This window comes from Phyllobates terribilis, unplaced genomic scaffold, assembly GCF_046119375.1.
Source record: "Phyllobates terribilis strain yellow unplaced genomic scaffold, ASM4611937v1 Scaffold_1__5_contigs__length_1240528914, whole genome shotgun sequence".
Classification (NCBI taxonomy): Eukaryota; Metazoa; Chordata; class Amphibia; order Anura; family Dendrobatidae; genus Phyllobates; species Phyllobates terribilis.
This window is the reverse complement of record NW_027362761.1, coordinates 354,729,921-354,750,614: the sequence shown is the minus strand read 5'-3', so window position 1 is coordinate 354,750,614 and position 20,694 is coordinate 354,729,921. Positions and strand designations below refer to the sequence as shown.

Here is a 20,694-nt window from a genome sequence, read left to right as displayed (position 1 = left end):
GTTAGCGCTGTTCCCAAGCACTGGGTGCTGAACGCTGCCCTCATCCTTGTCCCCTGCTTGCGCTGCGATCAGCGCTAGCAAGGGACAATGTAGAGAGTAGTATTCACCTCCCGATGTCTCTTATATAAGCACCTGGCTTGAGGCGACCGCACAAGCTGATGAGCAGAGAATGACATGCTGCAGCGAGCGGGTCCCTGACCTGCGCTGAGCTCACTGAGCGGTTTCCTGTCACTCAGTGAGCTCAGAGCAGGTCAGAAGCCCGTTAGCTGCAGCGCATCATTCTCTTCTGCGTGTGCGGTCTCCTCAAGCCAGGCAAGTATAATGTAAAAAAAAAAAAAAAAAACACAACACACACCACATGAGAGTTTAATATAGTTAAATAAATCAATTATTTTAATGTTCTATTTTAGGATGGAGATGGAGGAGGAGAAGGAACATTTATATCTGCTGTGGATCTAGCAGTCCTCTCAATGCTGAGCTCTGTGTAACCGCGCCCACACCACTGATTGGCAGCTTTCTGTGTACTCTGAGCATAGGCTGAAAGCTGCCAATCAGCGTTAAGGGGTGTGGTAATACAAAAATCATGACTATGGAAAACAAAATAGCAAGAGGTTTACTAGTTTTCTAATGATAGTCTGATGAACAGATAAACAGTGACTTCATAAAAACTACAGAAAGCAGCCAAGTAAGTGACAAAATGGAATCAAGGTCTCTGTCTCTACATTATGCTGCCCTCAGATTAGGTGACAAAAGCCTGGTGACAGATTCCCTTTAACTAATTAGCAGGAACAGGATATTTTATGCCAGTAGATGTGGCATGCCATCAGTTCAGCCTTAGCACAGATAAAGCCTTATGTGACAGGTATAGCTAAAATATCAAAGCTCTTTAAGAAATTTTTTATGTCTTATAAAGCACACTGACCATGCTCCAGCCAGTATATGGATTCATTCTCATGGTCATTCACCGCTGCCAAGGACACCATCCCGAGTTATACAATATAGCCCATTAAATAAGAATATTACAGATTTATTTATTTATTTTATAAAGCATGGTTTAAAACTATAAATAGTATAAAAAGGTATTGGTGATCACAGTAAAACTATTAGAAAAAGATTTCTAACAAAATTACTTTTAACTAAAATATCAACTAAATCACAAGAGCTTACTTACAGCCTTTTGATACCAGACTCTTGTGGGTTGGGAGGTTTGGGGTTAATTACAGGGAATGACTGCAGAACCTTGTTTTCCTCATCGGCTTCCTCGCTACAGACAAACAAACACAAAATTATCAAAATTAAGAAGTCATTTATCAGACTGTGAAAAAAACAAACCGTAAGTCATTATACAGAAAAAGCACAAAATAAATACCTATTTTTCATTTCACAACACAAACATGTGACACGGAGTCAACTAAGTAAAAAAAATAGGAGTTACAACAAATCTTTTTTAAAGGGGTTGATCAGTTTAGAAAACCCATTTTTGCCTACCCTACTAGAGAGTTGAGAGTTAGACAGTGGCCCTGTTCAGGATCCTCATATTTTGGTCAAATATCTCTGGCTCTGGAGGACCCGTCTCATCCAGGGAAATCAAACACTTAATTCTTATAGGAAAACCTGAAAGTATGTACAGCTGAGAAACCCCTTTAAGTTCTATCCTCAGGAGCACACTGCTCCCCTGCCTACCGGGGGACAGAGAGCTCCTAATGATTGTCAGTAGGACCAGCAGAATGGTTGCACTGCTGAATTGAGCTGAGCATTCCCTACAAGCAGAGGCAGCTTTACTTCTGCAGCATCAGAAAAGCAGAGGAGCTTGGCGGGATCTAGTGACATGGCCAGCATCAGAGCAGCACCTGAACGCTCTACTGGAAGAAGCTTGCAAGCATCTGCTCCTTGCCTAGGAAACCGGCCACCTCTGATTGCATGCAGAGGTGACCAGTAACATAAGCAACAAGCAGTAAACAAACAAAAAAAAAACTTTTTGGGGAGAATTAAGAAGATTTTTAATAAGAGATAAACTGCAGAGTTGCTTGCTTTTAAAAGCACTTTGGATTTTTTCCCCTTTAAAGGCAATGTGACCCATAGACAAAAAAAATCTTACCTTTTATAATATGCAAGTTCTTCCTGCAGCATGAACACTTTGGCTTTCAGTTCATTCCTTTCATGTAAGACGTCCCTCAGTTCTTGCAATGTAAATCTGGGCCGATTGGAGTCTTTAAGGTCCATAGATAATTTCTCGGAGTCAAAAATACAATCTTCATTTATGGCTTCAGTCTAGAAAAACATCAAAATTAATAAATTTAGTTTGACTTTCCTGTGTACTGTTCACAGGTGCTCTGCTCATATGTCACATCCCTCCCCAAATACTTTCTGCATTATGCCCCTTTACTATTGTCACCCTTTCCTACTAGAACAGGGAACCTTTGGTCGCCATTCTCTCCTGGAGTTCTTGTGCCACTCAAGACTGACTTTGATGAAGAAATATGAGTGCAATGATTGGCTATCCTCGGGTGTCTTCAGTGTATTAGGCTAGTCCTTTCAATTCTTTGGCAGTTGTCTTGCAGTCATGAGTGAACCGGGGTGTTTAGTGGGCTACCACAAGCAAGTTTCCCCTTCTGCAGTCTGGGGGGGGGGGTGGGGGGGGTGGATGAATGGTCTGAACTGTAGAATGGAACCACACCAAAGTCATCTCCCATCCACAACACAAAAAAAATAAAACAAACCACTACATATTTTAGAGACAGATGCTCTGAACATTTTCAGGAAATATATACTATTAAAGGGGATGTCCACTGCTTATTCCTTAGGTTTGGCCCCATTAACAAAAACATACTTACCCCCAGTGCTGTTCCAGCGGTGTCGGCGCTCGTGTGCCCAGAGCTCACGTGTGGTTGTTACGTCATGTGAGCCCTACAACCAATCAGCGCTGGCTTCACTGTCTCCGCCTTTGGACGCATTGAACATCAACAGGAAGCCAGGGCTGTGGCTGCTCTCCCACTTCCTATTGATGTTCGATTTGTCGGAAGCTTGGAACAGTGACGCCAGCGCTGATTGGTGCAGGGCTCGTGTGACGCAACAACCTCACGTGAGTCCAGGGACCACGAGTGTCAACACCGCAGGAATGGCGCCGGCATAGGAGGAGAGTATAGGTGTTTTTATTTTAACAGGGTCAAACATGAAGGACTGTCCAAGTAGTGGACAACCCAATTAACAACTAGCAACTAGACCGCTGTTTAGCATCATTTTTAGTTCACCTACCTGTTCCTTTTTCTCGTCACCATTTTGCACCAGTTCTCCCTTCAACCTCTCTCTCAGCTTAGCAATTTCCATTCTCATATTACCAGACTCCTGCTCCTTGGCTTGCAGATATGCCTCCAGCTCCACTTTCTGCTCAATCAGCGATTTTCCCTGTGCCTCTACCACTGTAATGCGGTGTCGGAGGTCATGATTGATCTTCATGAGGCGATTCTGCTGTTGCTGCAACTGCAGTTGGCCCAGAAAGACACATAAGATTATTATCTAGTCATACTTAAAATAATGAATTTAGATTCTCCTTTTAACATATAAAGTAGACATAAGGCTCTGTTCACACAGGTGTCATGCGTTCTGTTTTTACTGGATAGCGATCGACTGTTTAAGAGGTCGATAATAATATTGGTCATCCTCATCACTCTACCCCCTCAGAAGTAATGACATATTTCATATGTAAAGCGCCATGGAATAAATGGCGCAATAATAATAATTACTATTTTATTATAATAATTTCAGCACGGTGTCTGTTATGTCTTCATGTGATGTGTGCTTACAAAAAAGACCAAGTCTCCTGAATAGGTACAATTCTTCGATAATTGGTATATAGATTGCACCCTTTTATATGTCACTTTTTGCAGTTGAACAACGTCTCTTAGGGGGGAGAAACAACCAATGTGCTATATTTCAAGTTTCTTTCAGCTTGTGCAGAAAGGCCCGGGAGCTTAAAGTTATGCTTCCAACACAATTAAAAAAGCAAAAGAATAAAAAATAAAACAAAAAACAAAAAAAAACACTAAAGCTCGTGGTTTATAGAATCAAACATCTCAATAATCGTTGATTAACCAACAGTTTAAGGAAGCACTTCCATCAGAGATTTTATCCTCTTAATATATTGCGGTCATATTATTATAGCATTGTGTACTTACAATTGCTCAGTTTGCCTTTCTACCCAGCTAATTCTTGTTTTCCATTAGGCCTATGACATCACGTGATTAAAAACTGACTGGCTGAATCCTTCCAAGCTCTATGTAGAAACAGGAGGTCAATTTTCCCTGCATGAGTCATCACTGTAAAAGTCCCTGATTGGAGTGGGGGTGAGAGCAGCTGGGTCAGTTGTTGGAGAAGAATGATTTATGAAGGGACACGAGACTTCCCGTTTCTTTGCAGAGCAGAGAATAATTGGCTCGGTAGAAAGTCAAAATGAGCAATTGTAAGTACACAGAGCTATGTAATATGATGATTGCAATTTATTAAGAAGATAAAAGCTTTGATGGGAGGAGCGCTTCCTAAAGAAGAGCACATATATTGCTATAGATTACTATGGTCAAATAGGTTAATATTGAAATCAACTTGATTTACTTAGAAATTGTAAAATGATTCACTACTCAGTCAGGATCAAGTCATGATCGGTTAACTGTTCTTTGATTTCTGACAAGTTTAATTCATTTACACTTATTACTACTAGATAGACCAAAGACTGAAAAATAAACCTCGAATTTCATGTGTGCAAGATGCCCATTAGATGCGTATTTCACCGACTTGCCTAAATTTAAACACATAACTGAATAATCCATTAAATAAACAGAAATCTAAAAAAAAAAAAAAAAAAAAAAAATTATTATAATATACATACATAGTACAGATCAAACGTTTGGACACACCTTCTCATTTAAAGAAATTTCTGTATTTTCATGACTATGAAAATTGTACATTCACACAGAAGGCATCAAAACTATGAATTAACACATGTGGAATTATATACTTAACAAAAAAGTGTGAAACAACTGAAAATATGTCTTATATTCTAGGTTCTTCAAAGTAGCCACCTTTTGCTTTGATGACTGCTTTGCACACTCTTGGCATTCTCTTGATGAGCTTCAAGAGGTAGTCACAGGAAATGGTTTTCACTTCACAGGTGTGCCCTGTCAGGTTTAATAAGTGGGATTTCTTGCCTTATAAATGGGGTTGGGACCATCAGTTGTGTTGTGCAGAAGTCTGGTGGATACACAGCTGATAGTCCTACTGAATAGACTGTTAGAATTTGTATTATGGCAAGAAAAAAGAAGCTAAGTAAAGAAAAATGAGTGGCCATCATTACTTTAAGAAATGAAGGTGCGTCAGTCATTCCGAAAAATTGGGCAAACTTTGAAAGAGTCCCCAAGTGCAGTTGCAAAAACCATCAAGCGCTACAAAGAAACTGGCTCACATGAGGACTGCCCCAGGAAAAGGAAGACCAAGAGTCACCTCTGCTTCTGAGGATAAGTTTATCAGAGTCACCAGCCTCAGAAATCACAGGTTAACAGCAGCTCAGATTAGAGACCAGGTCAATGCCACACACAGTTCTAGCAGCAGACGCATCTCTACAACAACTGTTAAGAGGAGACTTTGTGCAGCAGGCCTTCATGGTAAAATAGCTGCTAGGAAACCATTGCTAAGGACAGGCAACAAGCAGAAGAGACTTGTTTGGGCTGAAGAACACAAGGAATGAACATTAGACCAGTGGAAATCTGTGCTTTGGTCTGAGGAGTCCAAATTTGAGATCTTTGGTTCCAACCACCGTGTCTTTGTGCGACGCAGAAAAGGTGAACGGATGGACTCTACATGCCTGGTTCCCACCGTGAAGCATGGAGGAGGAGGTGTGATGGTGTGGGGGTGCTTTGCTGCTGACACTGTTGGGGATTTATTCAAAATTGAAGGCATACTGAACCAGCATGGCTACCACAGCATCTTGCAGCGGCATGCTATTCCATCCGGTTTGCGTTTAGTTGGACCATCATTTATTTTTCAACAGGACAATGACCCCAAACACACCTCCAGGCTGTGTAAGGGCTATTTGACCAAGAAGGAGCGTGATGGGGTGCTACGCCAGATGACCTAGCCTCCACAGTCACCAGACCTGAACCCAATCGAGATGGTTTGGGGTGAGCTGGACCGCAGAGTGAAGGCAAAAGGGCCAACAAGTGCTAAGCATCTCTGGGAACTTCAAGATTGTTGGAAGACCATTTCCGGTGACTACCTCTTGAAGCTTATCAAGAGAATGCCAAGAGTGTGCAAAGCAGTCAAAGCAAAAGGTGGCTACTTTGAAGAACCTAGAATATAAGACATATTTTCAGTTGTTTCACACTTTTTTGTTAAGTATATAATTCCACATGTGTTAATTCATAGTTTTGATGCCTTCAGTGTGAATGTACAATTTTCATAGTCATGAAAATAAAAATATAATATAATATAATATATATATTAGTGTCAGTGCTGGCCAAAAGTATTGGCACCCCTGCAATTCTGTCAGATAATACTCAGTTTCTTCCTGAAAATGATTGCAATCACAAATTCTTTGGTATTATTCTCTTCATTTAATTTGCTTGCAAGGAAAAAAACACAAAAGAGAATGAAGTAAAAATCAAATCATTGATCATTTCACACAACTCCAAAAATGGGCCAGACAAAAGTATTGGCACCCTCAGCCTAATACTTTGTTGCACAACCTTTAGCCAAAATAACTGCGAACAACCGCTTCCGGTAACCATCAATGAGTTTCTTACAATGCTCTGCTGGAATTGTAGACCATTCTTCTTTGGCAAACTGCTCCAGGTCCCTGATATTTGAAGGGTGCCTTCTCCAAACTGCCATTTTGAGATCTCTCCACAGGTGTTCTATGGGATTTAGGTCTGGACTCATTGCTGGCCACCTTAGAAGTCTCCAGTGCTTTCTCTAAAACCATTTTATAGTGCTTTAGGAAGTGTCTTTTGGGTCATTGTCCTGCTGGAAGACCCATGACCTCTGAGGGAGACCCAGCTTTCTCACACTTGGCCCTACATTATGCTGCAAAATTTGTTGGCAGTCTTCAGACTTCATAATGCCATGCACACGGTCAAGCAGTCCAGTGCCAGAGGCAGCAAACCAACCCCAAAACATCAGGGAACCTCCGCCATGTTTGACTGTAGGGACCGTGTTCTTTTCTTTGAATGCCTCTTTTTTTTCCTGTACACTCTATGTTGATGCTTTTTCCCAAAAAGCTCTACTTTTGTCTCATCTGACCAGAGAACATTCTTCCAAAACGTTTTAGGCTCTCAGGTAAGTTTTGGCAAACTCCAGCCTGGCTTTTTTATGTCTCGGGGTAAGAAGTGGGGTCTTCCTGGGTATCCTACCATACAGTCCCTTTTCATTCAGACGTCGACGGATAGTACGGGTTGACACTGTTGTACCCTCGGACTGCAGGGCAGCTTGAACTTGCTTGGATGTTATATTATAGATATAAAGTTTAAAATTGCGCCAGCGATAGTGGAATAGATTGGGGAGACAGGCTAATTAGTTAAAATTCCTTTATTGGGTTACAATTTGTTATAAAAATGTGTAAAATTGGAATAGAGTAGGATAAAAGATAGTCCGTAAAAAGTACACTAGGTCTGGGTGTGTACGGTAAATATTCAATAGATAAAATAAAGTACATAGAGTGCATAAACTTCAATACATGAGTATCAGTCAATAGGCCAGCAGGTAGTTCAATTGGACTGGGTCAGTACTGGCATATGGTTCCGGTTTTCCTTGATGGAGGTATTGGTGCAGAGACCTGGTCAGACGTGGTGATTGTTCCTCAGCGTAGAGGGGTTTTTTGCTCCTTTTTGGATTTAGCTAGCGAGGAGGAGGAGGGAGAGAAAATTTAAGTATAGAGTTGTGCATGCAGTTGGGTGATCAGGGATGTGATCACGTACCTTCTGCTGGATGTGATTGGCCCACTTTTATCGTTGATCCTGTCTGTGGGATCTGTAGGGCCTGTAGACTTCACAGTGTATTAGTCATATTCAATCGCTGGGTCAGATTCGAACATGGCCAATGTTCTGAGGAGGAAGAAGCGGGGTAAGTAGGATCCTGCCTGGGGACCCTGTTTGTTTAAGTGGGGTCTGACCTAGGTGGGGTACCCGTCCTTTTGGACGTGCTTTAGTGTGTAAGTTCACTTACCTATGATGGGTCCAGGGGGTGGGTGTCCTTACTGGAAGTCACCTGGGTTTGAGCGTGGTGGGTGCAGCAGGAGGCTCTGGCTGAGCTGTCCGTGGCGGCTGCGATGGAGGTTAGCGTCCTGAGGGGCTGAACAAAAATGAGCAATGAGGGTGGTCCCAGAGTGGTGCAAAGCAAACACAGAGGGGTTTCTGTAGTGCAAGGGGTACTTACACCGAGTGGTTGTGCCTTTTGTAAGCCAAGGGGCTTAGTGGTGGTCCAGAGAGGTGGTAGTAGAGTATTATGGAGAAGCGCTCGGTGTCATACAGTCAGGTACGGCAGAAGATGCACTGGGTTTCCCAGGGTCACATGTAGCAGGAGGCTCTGGCTGCCCTATAGGGGAACAATGGTAGGCAGTCAGGAGGTGGCCACAGAGTGATGTAGGCTTATGTAGAGTGGTTAATATAGTGCAGGAAGTACCTTATATGAGCTGCAGGCGTATTGGTGGTCCAGAGGAGTGTCAGAGTTCAGTGCAGGGACACTGGGTCTCATGGGGTTAGGAAAGCCACCTGGTCTCGTGCGGTCAGATGCAGCAGGAGGCTCTGGCTGCACTATGGGGAGCAGTGGTAGGTAGTCAGAGAGTAGTTTTACATAGGAATAGATTGTATATGCTAGGGGTCTAAGCCCACTGGTACTCACGGTCCTGGTGGTCCTGGGGTATGGTCGTGACGTCCGGAAACCGGAGAGGGTGCGGTGTCCCGGCCGGTGACTGCTGCAACCCGCGTAGTTCCGGTGTGAGGAGGTGGAGAGGAGGAGATCGGGACGCGTGCTTCCTGCAGAGAAGCGCGCAAGATGCTGAGCGTGTGACACGGTGTCACGTGGTGCACGAGTTACGGAAGCCTGGGTGTGCTTCCTGGTCTGAGTTAGGGACAGTCCGTCCAACGCGTTTCAACAGCAGTGGCTGTCTTCATCAGGGATAGCCCTACCCAGTAGTATGGTGCCCTTATATACCTTGTGATGGTATAGTATACGTGATCCACCTGTCAATCATTAAAGGCGAATAGCTCCAATTCAGTGTTCAGTCCCTTTGGTTTTAGTGTGTTTAATTTGAAAATCCATTCACTTTCTTTTCTAGACATATTCTTAATATGGTCACCCAGTCTCCAATTCTTATAGACTACCTGTATGCAAACTACTTTGATCCCTTTAGTGGATCCACTGTTTTTCCATAAAATGTTTGGAGAGTGGGTGGCCCGTGAACTTGTGTTTAATATTCCTGAGGTGCTCATTGATTCTAGTGTGCATGGGTCGTTTGGTTCTCCCTATGTACATTTTTTCACAGGGGCATGATAGCCCATATATAGCTCCTGTGGTGGTACAGGTTATAAATTCTGTGATGGGGTATGACTCTTCCTGGTGTTTGACCGTGTATTGTTTTTGTGTTATTACTGTTTCGCACATTTTGCATTTTTTTACATGGGAAGAAACCTTTAATTTTTTGTTGGAATGGGCTATGTGGTATCTGGTTAATTGTGTAGTTCCTAACAGTAGGTGCTATGATGGATCCTAGGTTACGGGCTTTTTTAAAAATGAAATTGGGTCTGTTGGTTATTTGGTCTCCAATTACTTTGTCGTCCTTTAATATGTGCCAGTGTCTTTCTACAATTTTCCTGAACAAGTGAATGACCCAATTTCATTTTTAAAAAAGCCCGTAACCTAGGATCCATCATAGCACCTACTGTTAGGAACTACACAATTAACCAGATACCACATAGCCCATTCCAACAAAAAATTAAAGGTTTCTTCCCATGTAAAAAATGCAAAATGTGCAAAACAGTAATAACACAAAAACAATACACGGTCAAACACCAGGAAGAGTCATACCCCATCACAGAATTTATAACCTGTACCACCACAGGGGCTATCTATGGGCTATCATGCCCCTGTGAAAAAATGTACATTGGTTCTCCCTAACGACCCATGCACACTAGAATCAATGAGCACCTCAGGAATATTAAACACAAGTTCACGGGCCACCCACTCTCCAAACATTTTATGGAAAAACACAGTGGATCCACTAAAGGGATCAAAGTAGTTGGCATACAGGTAGTCTATAAGAATTGGAGACTGGGTGACCATATTAAGAATATGTCTAGAAAAGAAAGTGAATGGATTTTCAAATTAAACACACTAAAACCAAAAGGGACTGAACACTGAATTGGAGCTATTCGCCTTTAATGATTGACAGGTGGATCACGTATACTATACCATCACAAGGTATATAAGGGCACCATACTACTGGGTAGGGCTATCCCTGATGAAGACAGCCGCTGCTGTTGAAACGCGTTGGACGGACTGTCCCTAACTCAGACCAGGAAGCACACCCAGGCTTCCGTACCTCGTGCACCACGTGACACCGTGTCACACGCTCAGCATCTCGCGCGCTTCTCTGCAGGAAGCGCGCGTCCCGATCTCCTCCTCTCCACCTCCTCACACCGGAACTACGCGGGTTGCGGCAGTCACCGGCCGGGACACCGCACCCGCTCCGGTTTCCGGACGTCACGACCATACCCCAGGACCACCAGGACCGTGAGTACCAGTGGGCTTAGACCCCTAGCATATACAATCTATTCCTATGTAAAACTACTCTCTGACTACCTACCACTGCTCCCCATAGTGCAGCCAGAGCCTCCTGCTGCATCTGACCGCACGAGACCAGGTGGCTTTCCTAACCCCATGAGACCCAGTGTCCCTGCACTGAACTCTGACACTCCTCTGGACCACCAATACGCCTGCAGCTCATATAAGGTACTTCCTGCACTATATTAACCACTCTACATAAGCCTACATCACTCTGTGGCCACCTCCTGACTGCCTACCATTGTTCCCCTATAGGGCAGCCAGAGCCTTCTGCTACATGTGACCCTGGGAAACCCAGTGCATCTTCTGCCGTACCTGACTGTATGACACCGAGCGCTTCTCCATAATACTCTACTACCACCTCTCTGGACCACCACTAAGCCCCTTGGCTTACAAAAGGCACAACCACTCGGTTTAAGTACCCCTTGCACTACAGAAACCCCTCTGTGTTTGCTTTGCACCACTCTGGGACCACCCTCATTGCTCATTTTTGTTCAGCCCCTCAGGACGCTAACCTCCATCGCAGCCGCCACGGACAGCTCAGCCAGAGCCTCCTGCTGCACCCACCACGCTCAAACCCAGGTGACTTCCAGTAAGGACACCCACCCCCTGGACCCATCACAGGTCAGTGAACTTACACACTAAAGCACGTCCAAAAGGACGGGTACCCCACCTAGGTCAGACCCCACTTAAACAGGGTCCCCAGGCAGGATCCTACTTACCCCGCTTCTTCCTCCTCAGAACATTGGCCATGTTCGAATCTGACCCAGCGATTGAATATGACTAATACACTGTGAAGTCTACAGGCCCTACAGATCCCACAGACAGGATCAACGATAAAAGTGGGCCAATCACATCCAGCAGAAGGTACGTGATCACATCCCTGATCACCCAACTGCATGCACAACTCTATACTTAAATTTTCTCTCCCTCCTCCTCCTCGCTAGCTAAATCCAAAAAGGAGCAAAAAACCCCTCTACGCTGAGGAACAATCACCACGTCTGACCAGGTCTCTGCACCAATACCTCCATCAAGGAAAACCGGAACCATATGCCAGTACTGACCCAGTCCAATTGAACTACCTGCTGGCCTATTGACTGATACTCATGTATTGAAGTTTATGCACTCTATGTACTTTATTTTATCTATTGAATATTTACTGTACACACCCGGACCTAGTGTACTTTTTACGGACTATCTTTTATCCTACTCTATTCCAATTTTACACATTTTTATAACAAATTGTAACCCAATAAAGGAATTTTAACTAAATTAGCCTGTCTCCCCAATCTATTCCACTATCGCTGGCGCAATTTTAAACTTTATATCTATAATATATACATCCATACGGACAGGTATCGGTTCCCTGTCTACATATTTGCAGACACCATAGTGAGCGGCCTAATAGCGCCTTCTTCCTCCCATTCTACACAACCCTTGTTATGATGTTAGTCGAGGTTCTTTATCCACCATCCGCACAATCTTGCGTTGAAATCTCTCAATTTTTCTTTTCCGTCCACATCTAGGGAGGTTAGCCACAGTGCCATGGGCTTTAAGCTTCTTGATGACACTGCGCATGGAAGACACAGGAACATTCAGGTCTTTGGAGATGGACTTGTAGCCTTGAGATTGCTCATTCTTCCTCACAATTTGGTTTCTCAAGTCCTCAGACAGTTCTTTTGTCTTCTTTCTTTTCTCCATGCTCAATGTGGTACACACAAGGACACAGGACAGAGGTTGAGTCAACTTTAATCCATGTTAACTGGCTGCAAGTGTGATTTAGTTATTGCCAACACCTGTTAGGTGCCACAGGTAAGTTACAGGTGCTGTTAATTACACGAATTAGAGAAGCATCACATGATTTTTCAAAGGGTGCCAATACTTTTGTCCACCCCCTTTTTTAGGTTTGGTGTGGAATTTTATCCAATTTGGCTTTAGGACAATTCTTTTTGTGTTTTTTTCATTGAAGACAAATTAAATGAAGAGAATAATACCAAAGAATTTGTGATTGCAATCATTTTCAGGAAGAAACTGAGTATTAGCTGACAGAATTGCAGGGGTGCGAATACTTTTGGCCAGCACTGTATGTGTAATACATACATACATAGAAAATTGTCCCGATACTCACAGCTTCTACATCTTCATTCTTCAGAACAAGTTCTCGGTCTTTGGCTCTTATTTCATCCCTTTGTTTGTCCACCACTTCCTTCAGCTTTTTCATCACTTGCCTTTCTCTTTCTGACATGCCTAGAATTAAAGACAAGAGTGGATAGCTTAGGTGCTACCATGTTAAAAGAAAATTCCTTTAAAAATAACATATAGGCATGGGGTTAAGGGATTGTCAAGACCACAACTGCAGTCCATATGTACCTTTTATGTGCCAAAAAAAGTTACTCTCGGGAGTTGACCCATTTAACATATATTCCATACTTTTTCAAGGTGAAAGATTCTACTACTTGTACACAGTACTGCATACTGTATAGCCCACACTGTAGTGTCATTTGTCTGTTACATACACAACACAAATTTTTCGAGGCCAGTGACAGTCATATGTGTTTTCCCCTCTCGCTGAAGATAGATCAAACCTTCACAAAAATCCCAATAGTAGATAAAGAACCAAATCAAACAAAGAATTCAAAATCGATTAGTCTGCCATTTTGTTATTGAGAAAAATTATCCAATATCATGTCTGTGAGTGGTAAAAATATGTAAATATGTGAACCGTTAGAATTAGCAGATGATTTGAAGGTAAACTTAGAGTCTGGTGTTTAAAAAAGAAAAAAAAAAAAAAAAAAAAAAAAAAACACAACCATGCCAGGAGAAGGGCATATAATAGTCTGAGATCACAAAGGAACCCAAGGTAAGCTCTAAGCAACTAAAGGCCTCTCACACATCTGTTAATGTTTATGAGTCCATAATAAGGAGGCAAAAGGACCAACAATGGTGTGCATGGCAGGTTTTCAAGGAGAAAGCCACCATTCCAGTGTTCTTTTGTATGAAGGCGTGGTTTGTAGTGATTGGTCTAGCATTGTGGACCACTAGGTAACCTCAATCTTCCTGTTTGCACTTGATAAAGACCTATTACAGGTCAAAACGTTGTCACTGATGTTCTTGGTAAAAATAGACCACATTTTGATAACTTTACCTAGGATTTGGATGCGGTCTATATTCCATGCATTGCATTTCTTGGAGTGGGTTCCTTGGCTATTTTTTAGACTTTGCATCACTATGTAAAGTGTTGCAAACTGATTGCCTTTTTTTGCTGCATAGTTTCACCACTGGCAGCCAATAGACGCAGACAAGCATGTCCGGGCCCACATGGATCACCACGAGCAGTAGGTTGTACACTCCTGCTCTAAGAAAATCTATAAACTATGTTTATTCATAGTTCTAGAAAAATTGGTTTGCGACCTATGAAATAAATGGAGCAGCACTTGTAACTTTACAGGGACCTGGCCCTATACAGCCATGTCTCAAAAAAAGAAAAAAATTAAAATAATAATTGGAAAATAATGGACACCACCTCTTACATTTATGGAATGTTGTTCTGTTTAGATGTTATATGAATTATTGGTGGACAGCATGACAAAAAAAATGGCTCGGAAAGGACAGATGTGCCAGCTAAATGGGGCAATCAATACGCATGTGCGCCCGGCGTTACAACACGCCGATGAATGATATCAGCAGGGACATCAGAGCTGCGGAAACACATTTTGTTGATGTTTTAGTGCACAGCAGGTTGTCACAATGATAAAATACACAATCAACTTCCAAAATAGTCGCTGAACATCTGAGAAATGTCCTGTGTCGATCAGTTACATTATCTGAAATAGATTTGATGGACACATTTCTCAGCACTGCGGGGCGGCTGCAGCATTGTAAATAGCTGTACCCAGTACGCCTTCACTTCAAGAACTTAAAAACAAAAAATACAACTTTCAAATGAATATTGCACATCTTTTCTAAAATAAATAATTAAGAAAGATTTGATTGATTGAAGAGAGCGGGAATGGAGGGGGTGGAATAAAAGACACTTATGAAACTTGGTCCGTTTTTCTCATTCATAAACAAAAAAAAACTTCAATGTCTGAATGAGTTAGTTGGTGAGAATAAAAAGATCAGATAGAGACTAGCAGAACTGGATGCTGAACCAGGTCCCAAAAGAAAATTAAAAAAATATTGATGTCTAGGATCAGACATGTTCACATCCAACATGCTGATACTAGATGGTTGGTGGGTTCACCTTAAACCCTGGTTCACACCAGGGCTGTGGAGTCAGAGTCCATTTTGATGGAGTCGGTATAAAATGGACCAACTCCAAAAATATATAATAAATTGGGTACAGTAGTACAATGCAGTATGTGCTGCAAATGCAGGGCTGTGGAGTCAGTACGCCAAACCTCCAACTCCCTCATCCATGGCTCATGTTTAAGTGATAAATTTATTGTAGCACAGATTCATCTAAGCTAAAAGTCTAGACCCTTAGATCAGGAATAGGACATTTCATAACTTTCCCAAATTCTTATGAAAAAATATTCCCCACAAACTGCATTGAACTACTGTACCCAATTTTTTATATATTTTAGGAGTTGTAGTCGGTCCATTTTATACTGACTCCAACTCCAAAGCTCATGAACATGCTGCTTATTTTTTCCTTGCAGATTTGAACCCTCAAAAGGTTTTTTCCCCAAATCCGCAGCAGGTCAATTCTTCTAGAGTTTTTTGATGCACTTTTCAACCAATCAAATGAATGAAAGAAAAAAGTGGAAAAAAACGCATGCATTTTAAGCAGAATCTTTTCTTTCCAACACTCTGGTTTGTACAGCAGAAAAATCTGCTGCAAATAGTTTTTTTGCCATTTCTGATAGCTGTTAAAATAGAGCTCTATAAAATCGGAATCTCTGGGTATTTGGCTGTGTCCAGAAAAAAAATAATAAATAGGATAACTGTTTTTTCTGTTGTACAGTACTCGCGGTCTACTCTTTGGACAGTCAGTATTTCATGTAAATTGTGTAATAAATGATGCGCCATTGTCACGTTACACACTTTCGGAGCCGTGTAGCCATGGCAGGGCTCCAGCCAATAGCACCGACTCATCTGTATTCGCCATTAGCAGGAGAGGCTTCACTATTTCCAGCACAAGCCGTTCTATTCTAAGTGGATAAATGGACACGAGAGGTATTTCTGTCTGCAACACATGAACGTCTGTAGGAAGCCGCTAGAAGGGATTCAGAGGTGTACGTCAGGAACAAAATCTGAACACCAACCTATCAAAGTTAAATTATTGCTTTAAATTTAGTAAATGGTCATTTTGGAGGGTTTTTTTGTCAATTTTGTATTAGTGGGCATTTTACAAAAGTCATAAGAATATTTAAAAGCAACAATCAACTACATGGCCCAAGTTAAAAATTGCCAAAACTTTATTGAAAACATGTACAAGACAAAAATGCACAAAGTAAAAACAAGGCACACCACAGATGATAAATAGGTGGAGAACCTGGACCTGAATAATGTATGAAGTAACCACTATGTTAATCATGTGGCTCCAATAGGTAAATATACAACATCAAGTATATGAAATAATGAAACTTGATATGTTTGAGCAGCATTAAATGCACAAGTGGCTAAACACATAAGGAGATAATGAATAGGAGTACATAAATGCACAGCATGGTTGCATCAAAACAAACACACACACACACACATATATATATATATGTGTTTGTGTGCATTTATGTACTCATAATGCATAATGTCATCTATGTCACATGCCTACTAAACATGGCAGCCTCGCTCAATGCAAATGTATTGAGAGAGGCTGAATACAATCTAGTCGGAATGTGGCCAGAAGTATTCAAATCAAATCCTCAGTGCGTGCGATTTGAGGATTCACAAGTCTGTAGACACAGAGTGACTGCAGACTTGTACCCCAAGGCCAGACAACCCTTTTAATTCCCTTTCTGATGGCATACTCCGGCTACATAAAATATGACAAATTATGCAGAAAGCTAGCAAATCATAAGGCTTAAAATTCCTTTTATATGAGGGGCGTTCATTAAATATTTCCCCTGACCCACTTCTCTTCATCATAGGACGCTGAAACTTCACATGTGTAATGATATAAGTTTCTATAGGTTACGTGCCAATTTGCAACTCAGAACTGATAACGGTTTTGATTTTACAGGTGCTGAAGTGGTGTGAGGTTTGATAATGGACTTAGTGGAATACAGCGCAGTCGTCAAGTTCCTTTACTTGAAAGGCCGCACACCAAAGGAGACGTTCAATGACATGAAAGAGGTTTATGGTGAGGATTCCCCAACATATGATGTAGTCAAGAATTGACATAGTCAATTGAAATGTGGGCTGACTTTGGTGCAAACAGCTCCAATTCCAGGGCGACCCCACTCTGCTATTGATGTACACAACATCCAGCAAGTGGTCACCATTTTGGACAATCACAGCGTAACCATTCGCCACCTAGCCCAAAATGTCAAGATTAGTGTGGGATTAGTTGCCCAAATGGAAGCATACTCATGTGGCTTTGAAATTCTACCTCATCCCCCTTATTCACCCGACCTCACACCATCAGACTTCCACCTCTTTCCAAAAATGAAGTTATTTTTGAAGGGCAAGCATTTTCCAGATGGTGAGACCGATTTCCAAAGTCACAACGTGGCTTTTGGAGCAACCTGTCGACCTCTACAAGTGAAATGTTTACAGTTGCCTAAAGAGATGGGAGAAGTGTGTCCCCCCAGGTGGCACCTATGTAGAGAAGGACTAATAACTGTGCCAAGTTTCATTGCTCTCAGTCCACAGGAAGTGGGTCAAGGGAAATCTTTAATGAACGCCCCTCGTACATCAGTATAAGACCACAAAATGCCAATATTTTTGTGAGCAATACAAATATAAAGTAGTAAACTTGAATTTACCCATATGCAGCTTTTTTTGTTGAAATTCATTCTAAGTACCACTTCAGCGTGTTTTTTTCTTCAGTTCTGGAGTGGTGTTACTAATCTAAGTTCCTTGACCCTAATATTACACTCACCAACTCAGTCTTCAGCTCTTCCTGTGACGCTCTGGTCCCACTCCACCATCTTGTGACCACAACTTCTGTTTGACCAGAAGTCAGAGGTAACAGTCGCAAGCTCTCAATGTAAGTCTAGGAGAGCATCGTTCTGGCTCTCAGACTTACATTGAGTTGGGACTTCAGACTCACCCAGCAAACACTGCAGCAATCCAGCAGATCACAACCTGCAGAAGACCGACCAGAGCAGTGCCGATAACAGATGAAGACGGAGGCTGGTGAGTATGAGACTAGGGGCACGGCAATAAAAAAGAATAAAACAGCTGGAATGGTGTTTTAGTAGAGGACTTGAGTCCTAATGGCTTTCCTTAAAAGATAACCATTCTAGAAAATGGTTTCTTAAAACTCTGCATTGTGCTGTTCCTCTAGTATTCTTCTTAGAAATGTTGACATGTACTGACATCTGGGTGTTACCATTTTCATTGTCAATGGGACGTGTACCTAAATCGTCTAATATAGTTATCGCGTATCGTGCTATTGGCTAAGGAATAGTTATTGTCAGTGGTCAATCTGTTCATTCATTTCCATACAGAATGGTAGAATGCAGAGCGCTACAAAAAGATGGCCTATGGGTCAAATCCCACCAAGGACAACATCTGCAAGGAGTTGTATGTTCTCCCCATGTTTGCGTGGATTTTCTCCGGATTCTCCGGTTTCCTTCCACACTCCAAAGACATACTGATAAGGAATGTAGATTGTGAGCCCCAATGGGGACAATGATGATGATGCATGCAGAATTATTGACGCTATATAAGAGTAAAAATAATGAGTCTGAGGCTGTGCCCACGATGCAGAAAATTTCCGCTTCATTTCAGCATGTCCTTGCCTGGAAAAACGCGTGCGGAATTTGACACGCGTTTTGGACATGTGGATTTGCCATGCGTTTTTCTAATGCATTGAGAAGGCAATTCCGCATGCGTAAACGCACAAATAATGAACATGCTGTGGATTTTTCCGCACATCAAAAATGGCATGGGCATTGAACTTGCGGAATGACATTGGGGACCATGGGAGAAGGATTACCAAGAATTTTACAAGAGTTTACGCTGCGCAAATTCCGCTGCAAAAACGCTTGAAAAACGAATCGTGCTCACGCACCCTAACGGTTAATCAATAGAAGCTTACTGAAACAGACATGTCAGGAGAGCCAACTGATCTTCTTTAACAGTTGTAGCCATTATGTCCGCTAGCTTACCTTCATGCTTTTGGAAATCCTCCTCGGTCAAATTGACATCCTTCAGAGACAGATTGGAAAGAAGCTGTTTGTTCTCCTCCTGTAGTTGAGCAATTTGGCCGAGAAGGTCCTGTGCTTCTCCCCTCCAAACATCCTCCACCAGTTCAAGTTCCTGAAAGACGAAAGCCTTATTAGTGACACATTCTTTGAATGTATGATGCTGATGTCTGTAATGTGATGTGGAATTAATGGCGCTATGTAAAAGGAGTAAAATAAAGAAATTTAATTCATTTAAATTCCATGATGTCCTAAAAAAATAAAAAAAAGTTACGCTAACACCCACCACTTGACTGAGACCAAGTTGTTTGCCCCCTCCACACTTTGGCCTTGGTCCGGTGAATAAAGCTCTACAGATATTTTTGCCCAGTTTAGACACCAAACTTAAAAGAGGTTGTCCATTACTTTTACATTGATGCCCCATTATGCATCAATGTCTGATCGGCTGGGGTCCCTGCTGGCCAGAAGTGCTTACTTGCGGAGCAGGACGTCTACTTGTAGTGGCAGCCGCAGGGTACTGCACATCCGAATCACATCAAATTGAATAGGAGGTAGATGGGTAGTTCCCTGGGCAGCGACTACAGCTAGACAGCCAGCTCCGCAAATAAGCACTTCCAGCCGGCGGCCGCCACCGATAACAGCTGATTGGCGGGGGTGCCGGACCCCAGCCGATTTACATTGATGCCCCATGATGCATCGATGGCTAAAGTAGTGGACAACCTCTTTAAGGCTTGAACATAAAGTACAAAGAGCATCACATTTATAATCTGATAACAGAGGCGGCCGTCATATAGTGGAAGCTAATAGGCACCAAATGGAAAGCAGTTCTTGAAGTTGGTGTTGGAAGGGAAAAAAAACAAAAACACACAACAACAACATATAAGGATCTCAGTGATATGGGAGCCCAATGCTCATGGTAAAATACCATATTCTGTTCTAGACATTAATGTGGACATAAGGGATGGAGCAGACAGAACTTGAGGTGATGCCCATTATGCATGCTCTCGGGCATGGACGATACAGCTATCACTTCAGCTGCTGTCTTAGCCATCCCCTGACGTCCTCCCCATGGTGAGTGCTGCTCTTCTTTGTAAAACATTTGATGACAATGATGGATCACAGCACAATTTTTTTTTCCTGGCCAAACTGGTGAGAAAAATAAAATACTAGCAGACATAGGGGTGTAGTAAGGCCCCAATCACCCCTATGGATGTTCATGGAAGTCCTCCATATGCATTTATACTTCCACCGACCTTAGAGCAGATATCTATCAACATTCCCCTCGTCTGGTGAGTCTTTATGCCAGATGCCAAATCATTTGGGAGACGCAAGTACTGTAAGTGCTTGTTTCAGTGCAGAACTGCATTAAAGGGCGATTCCCATCTTCATAAATACTGATGGATAGCTTTTGTAAATACAAGAATTTCTGCAATTTCCCACTTAACATTTTCAACTGTTTTTGAGATAGTAACACTTGTCTACAGCTTGTCACCTTGGAGACCGACCACCGCTGCTAGACAGAAGAACATGTGCAGTGCTTGCAAGCACTGGTCGG

General features: G+C 42.4%; 1 protein-coding gene across 2 annotated transcripts in view; it reads right to left on the bottom strand.

Annotated features, from left to right (window-relative positions):
- Nucleotides 1-20,694, bottom strand: part of RILPL1 (Rab interacting lysosomal protein like 1) — a 42,511-nt gene that overhangs the window by 20,528 nt on the left and 1,289 nt on the right. For both annotated transcript variants that reach the window (XM_073676186.1, XM_073676187.1), the window contains exons 2-6: nucleotides 19,104-19,254; nucleotides 12,953-13,071; nucleotides 3,256-3,480; nucleotides 2,099-2,271; nucleotides 1,172-1,264 (exon numbers count right to left, since the gene is read on the bottom strand). In XM_073676186.1, the coding sequence (XP_073532287.1) occupies nucleotides 1,172-1,264; nucleotides 2,099-2,271; nucleotides 3,256-3,480; nucleotides 12,953-13,071; nucleotides 19,104-19,254 (761 nt within the window). The remainder of the gene's footprint in view (nucleotides 1-1,171; nucleotides 1,265-2,098; nucleotides 2,272-3,255; nucleotides 3,481-12,952; nucleotides 13,072-19,103; nucleotides 19,255-20,694) is intronic.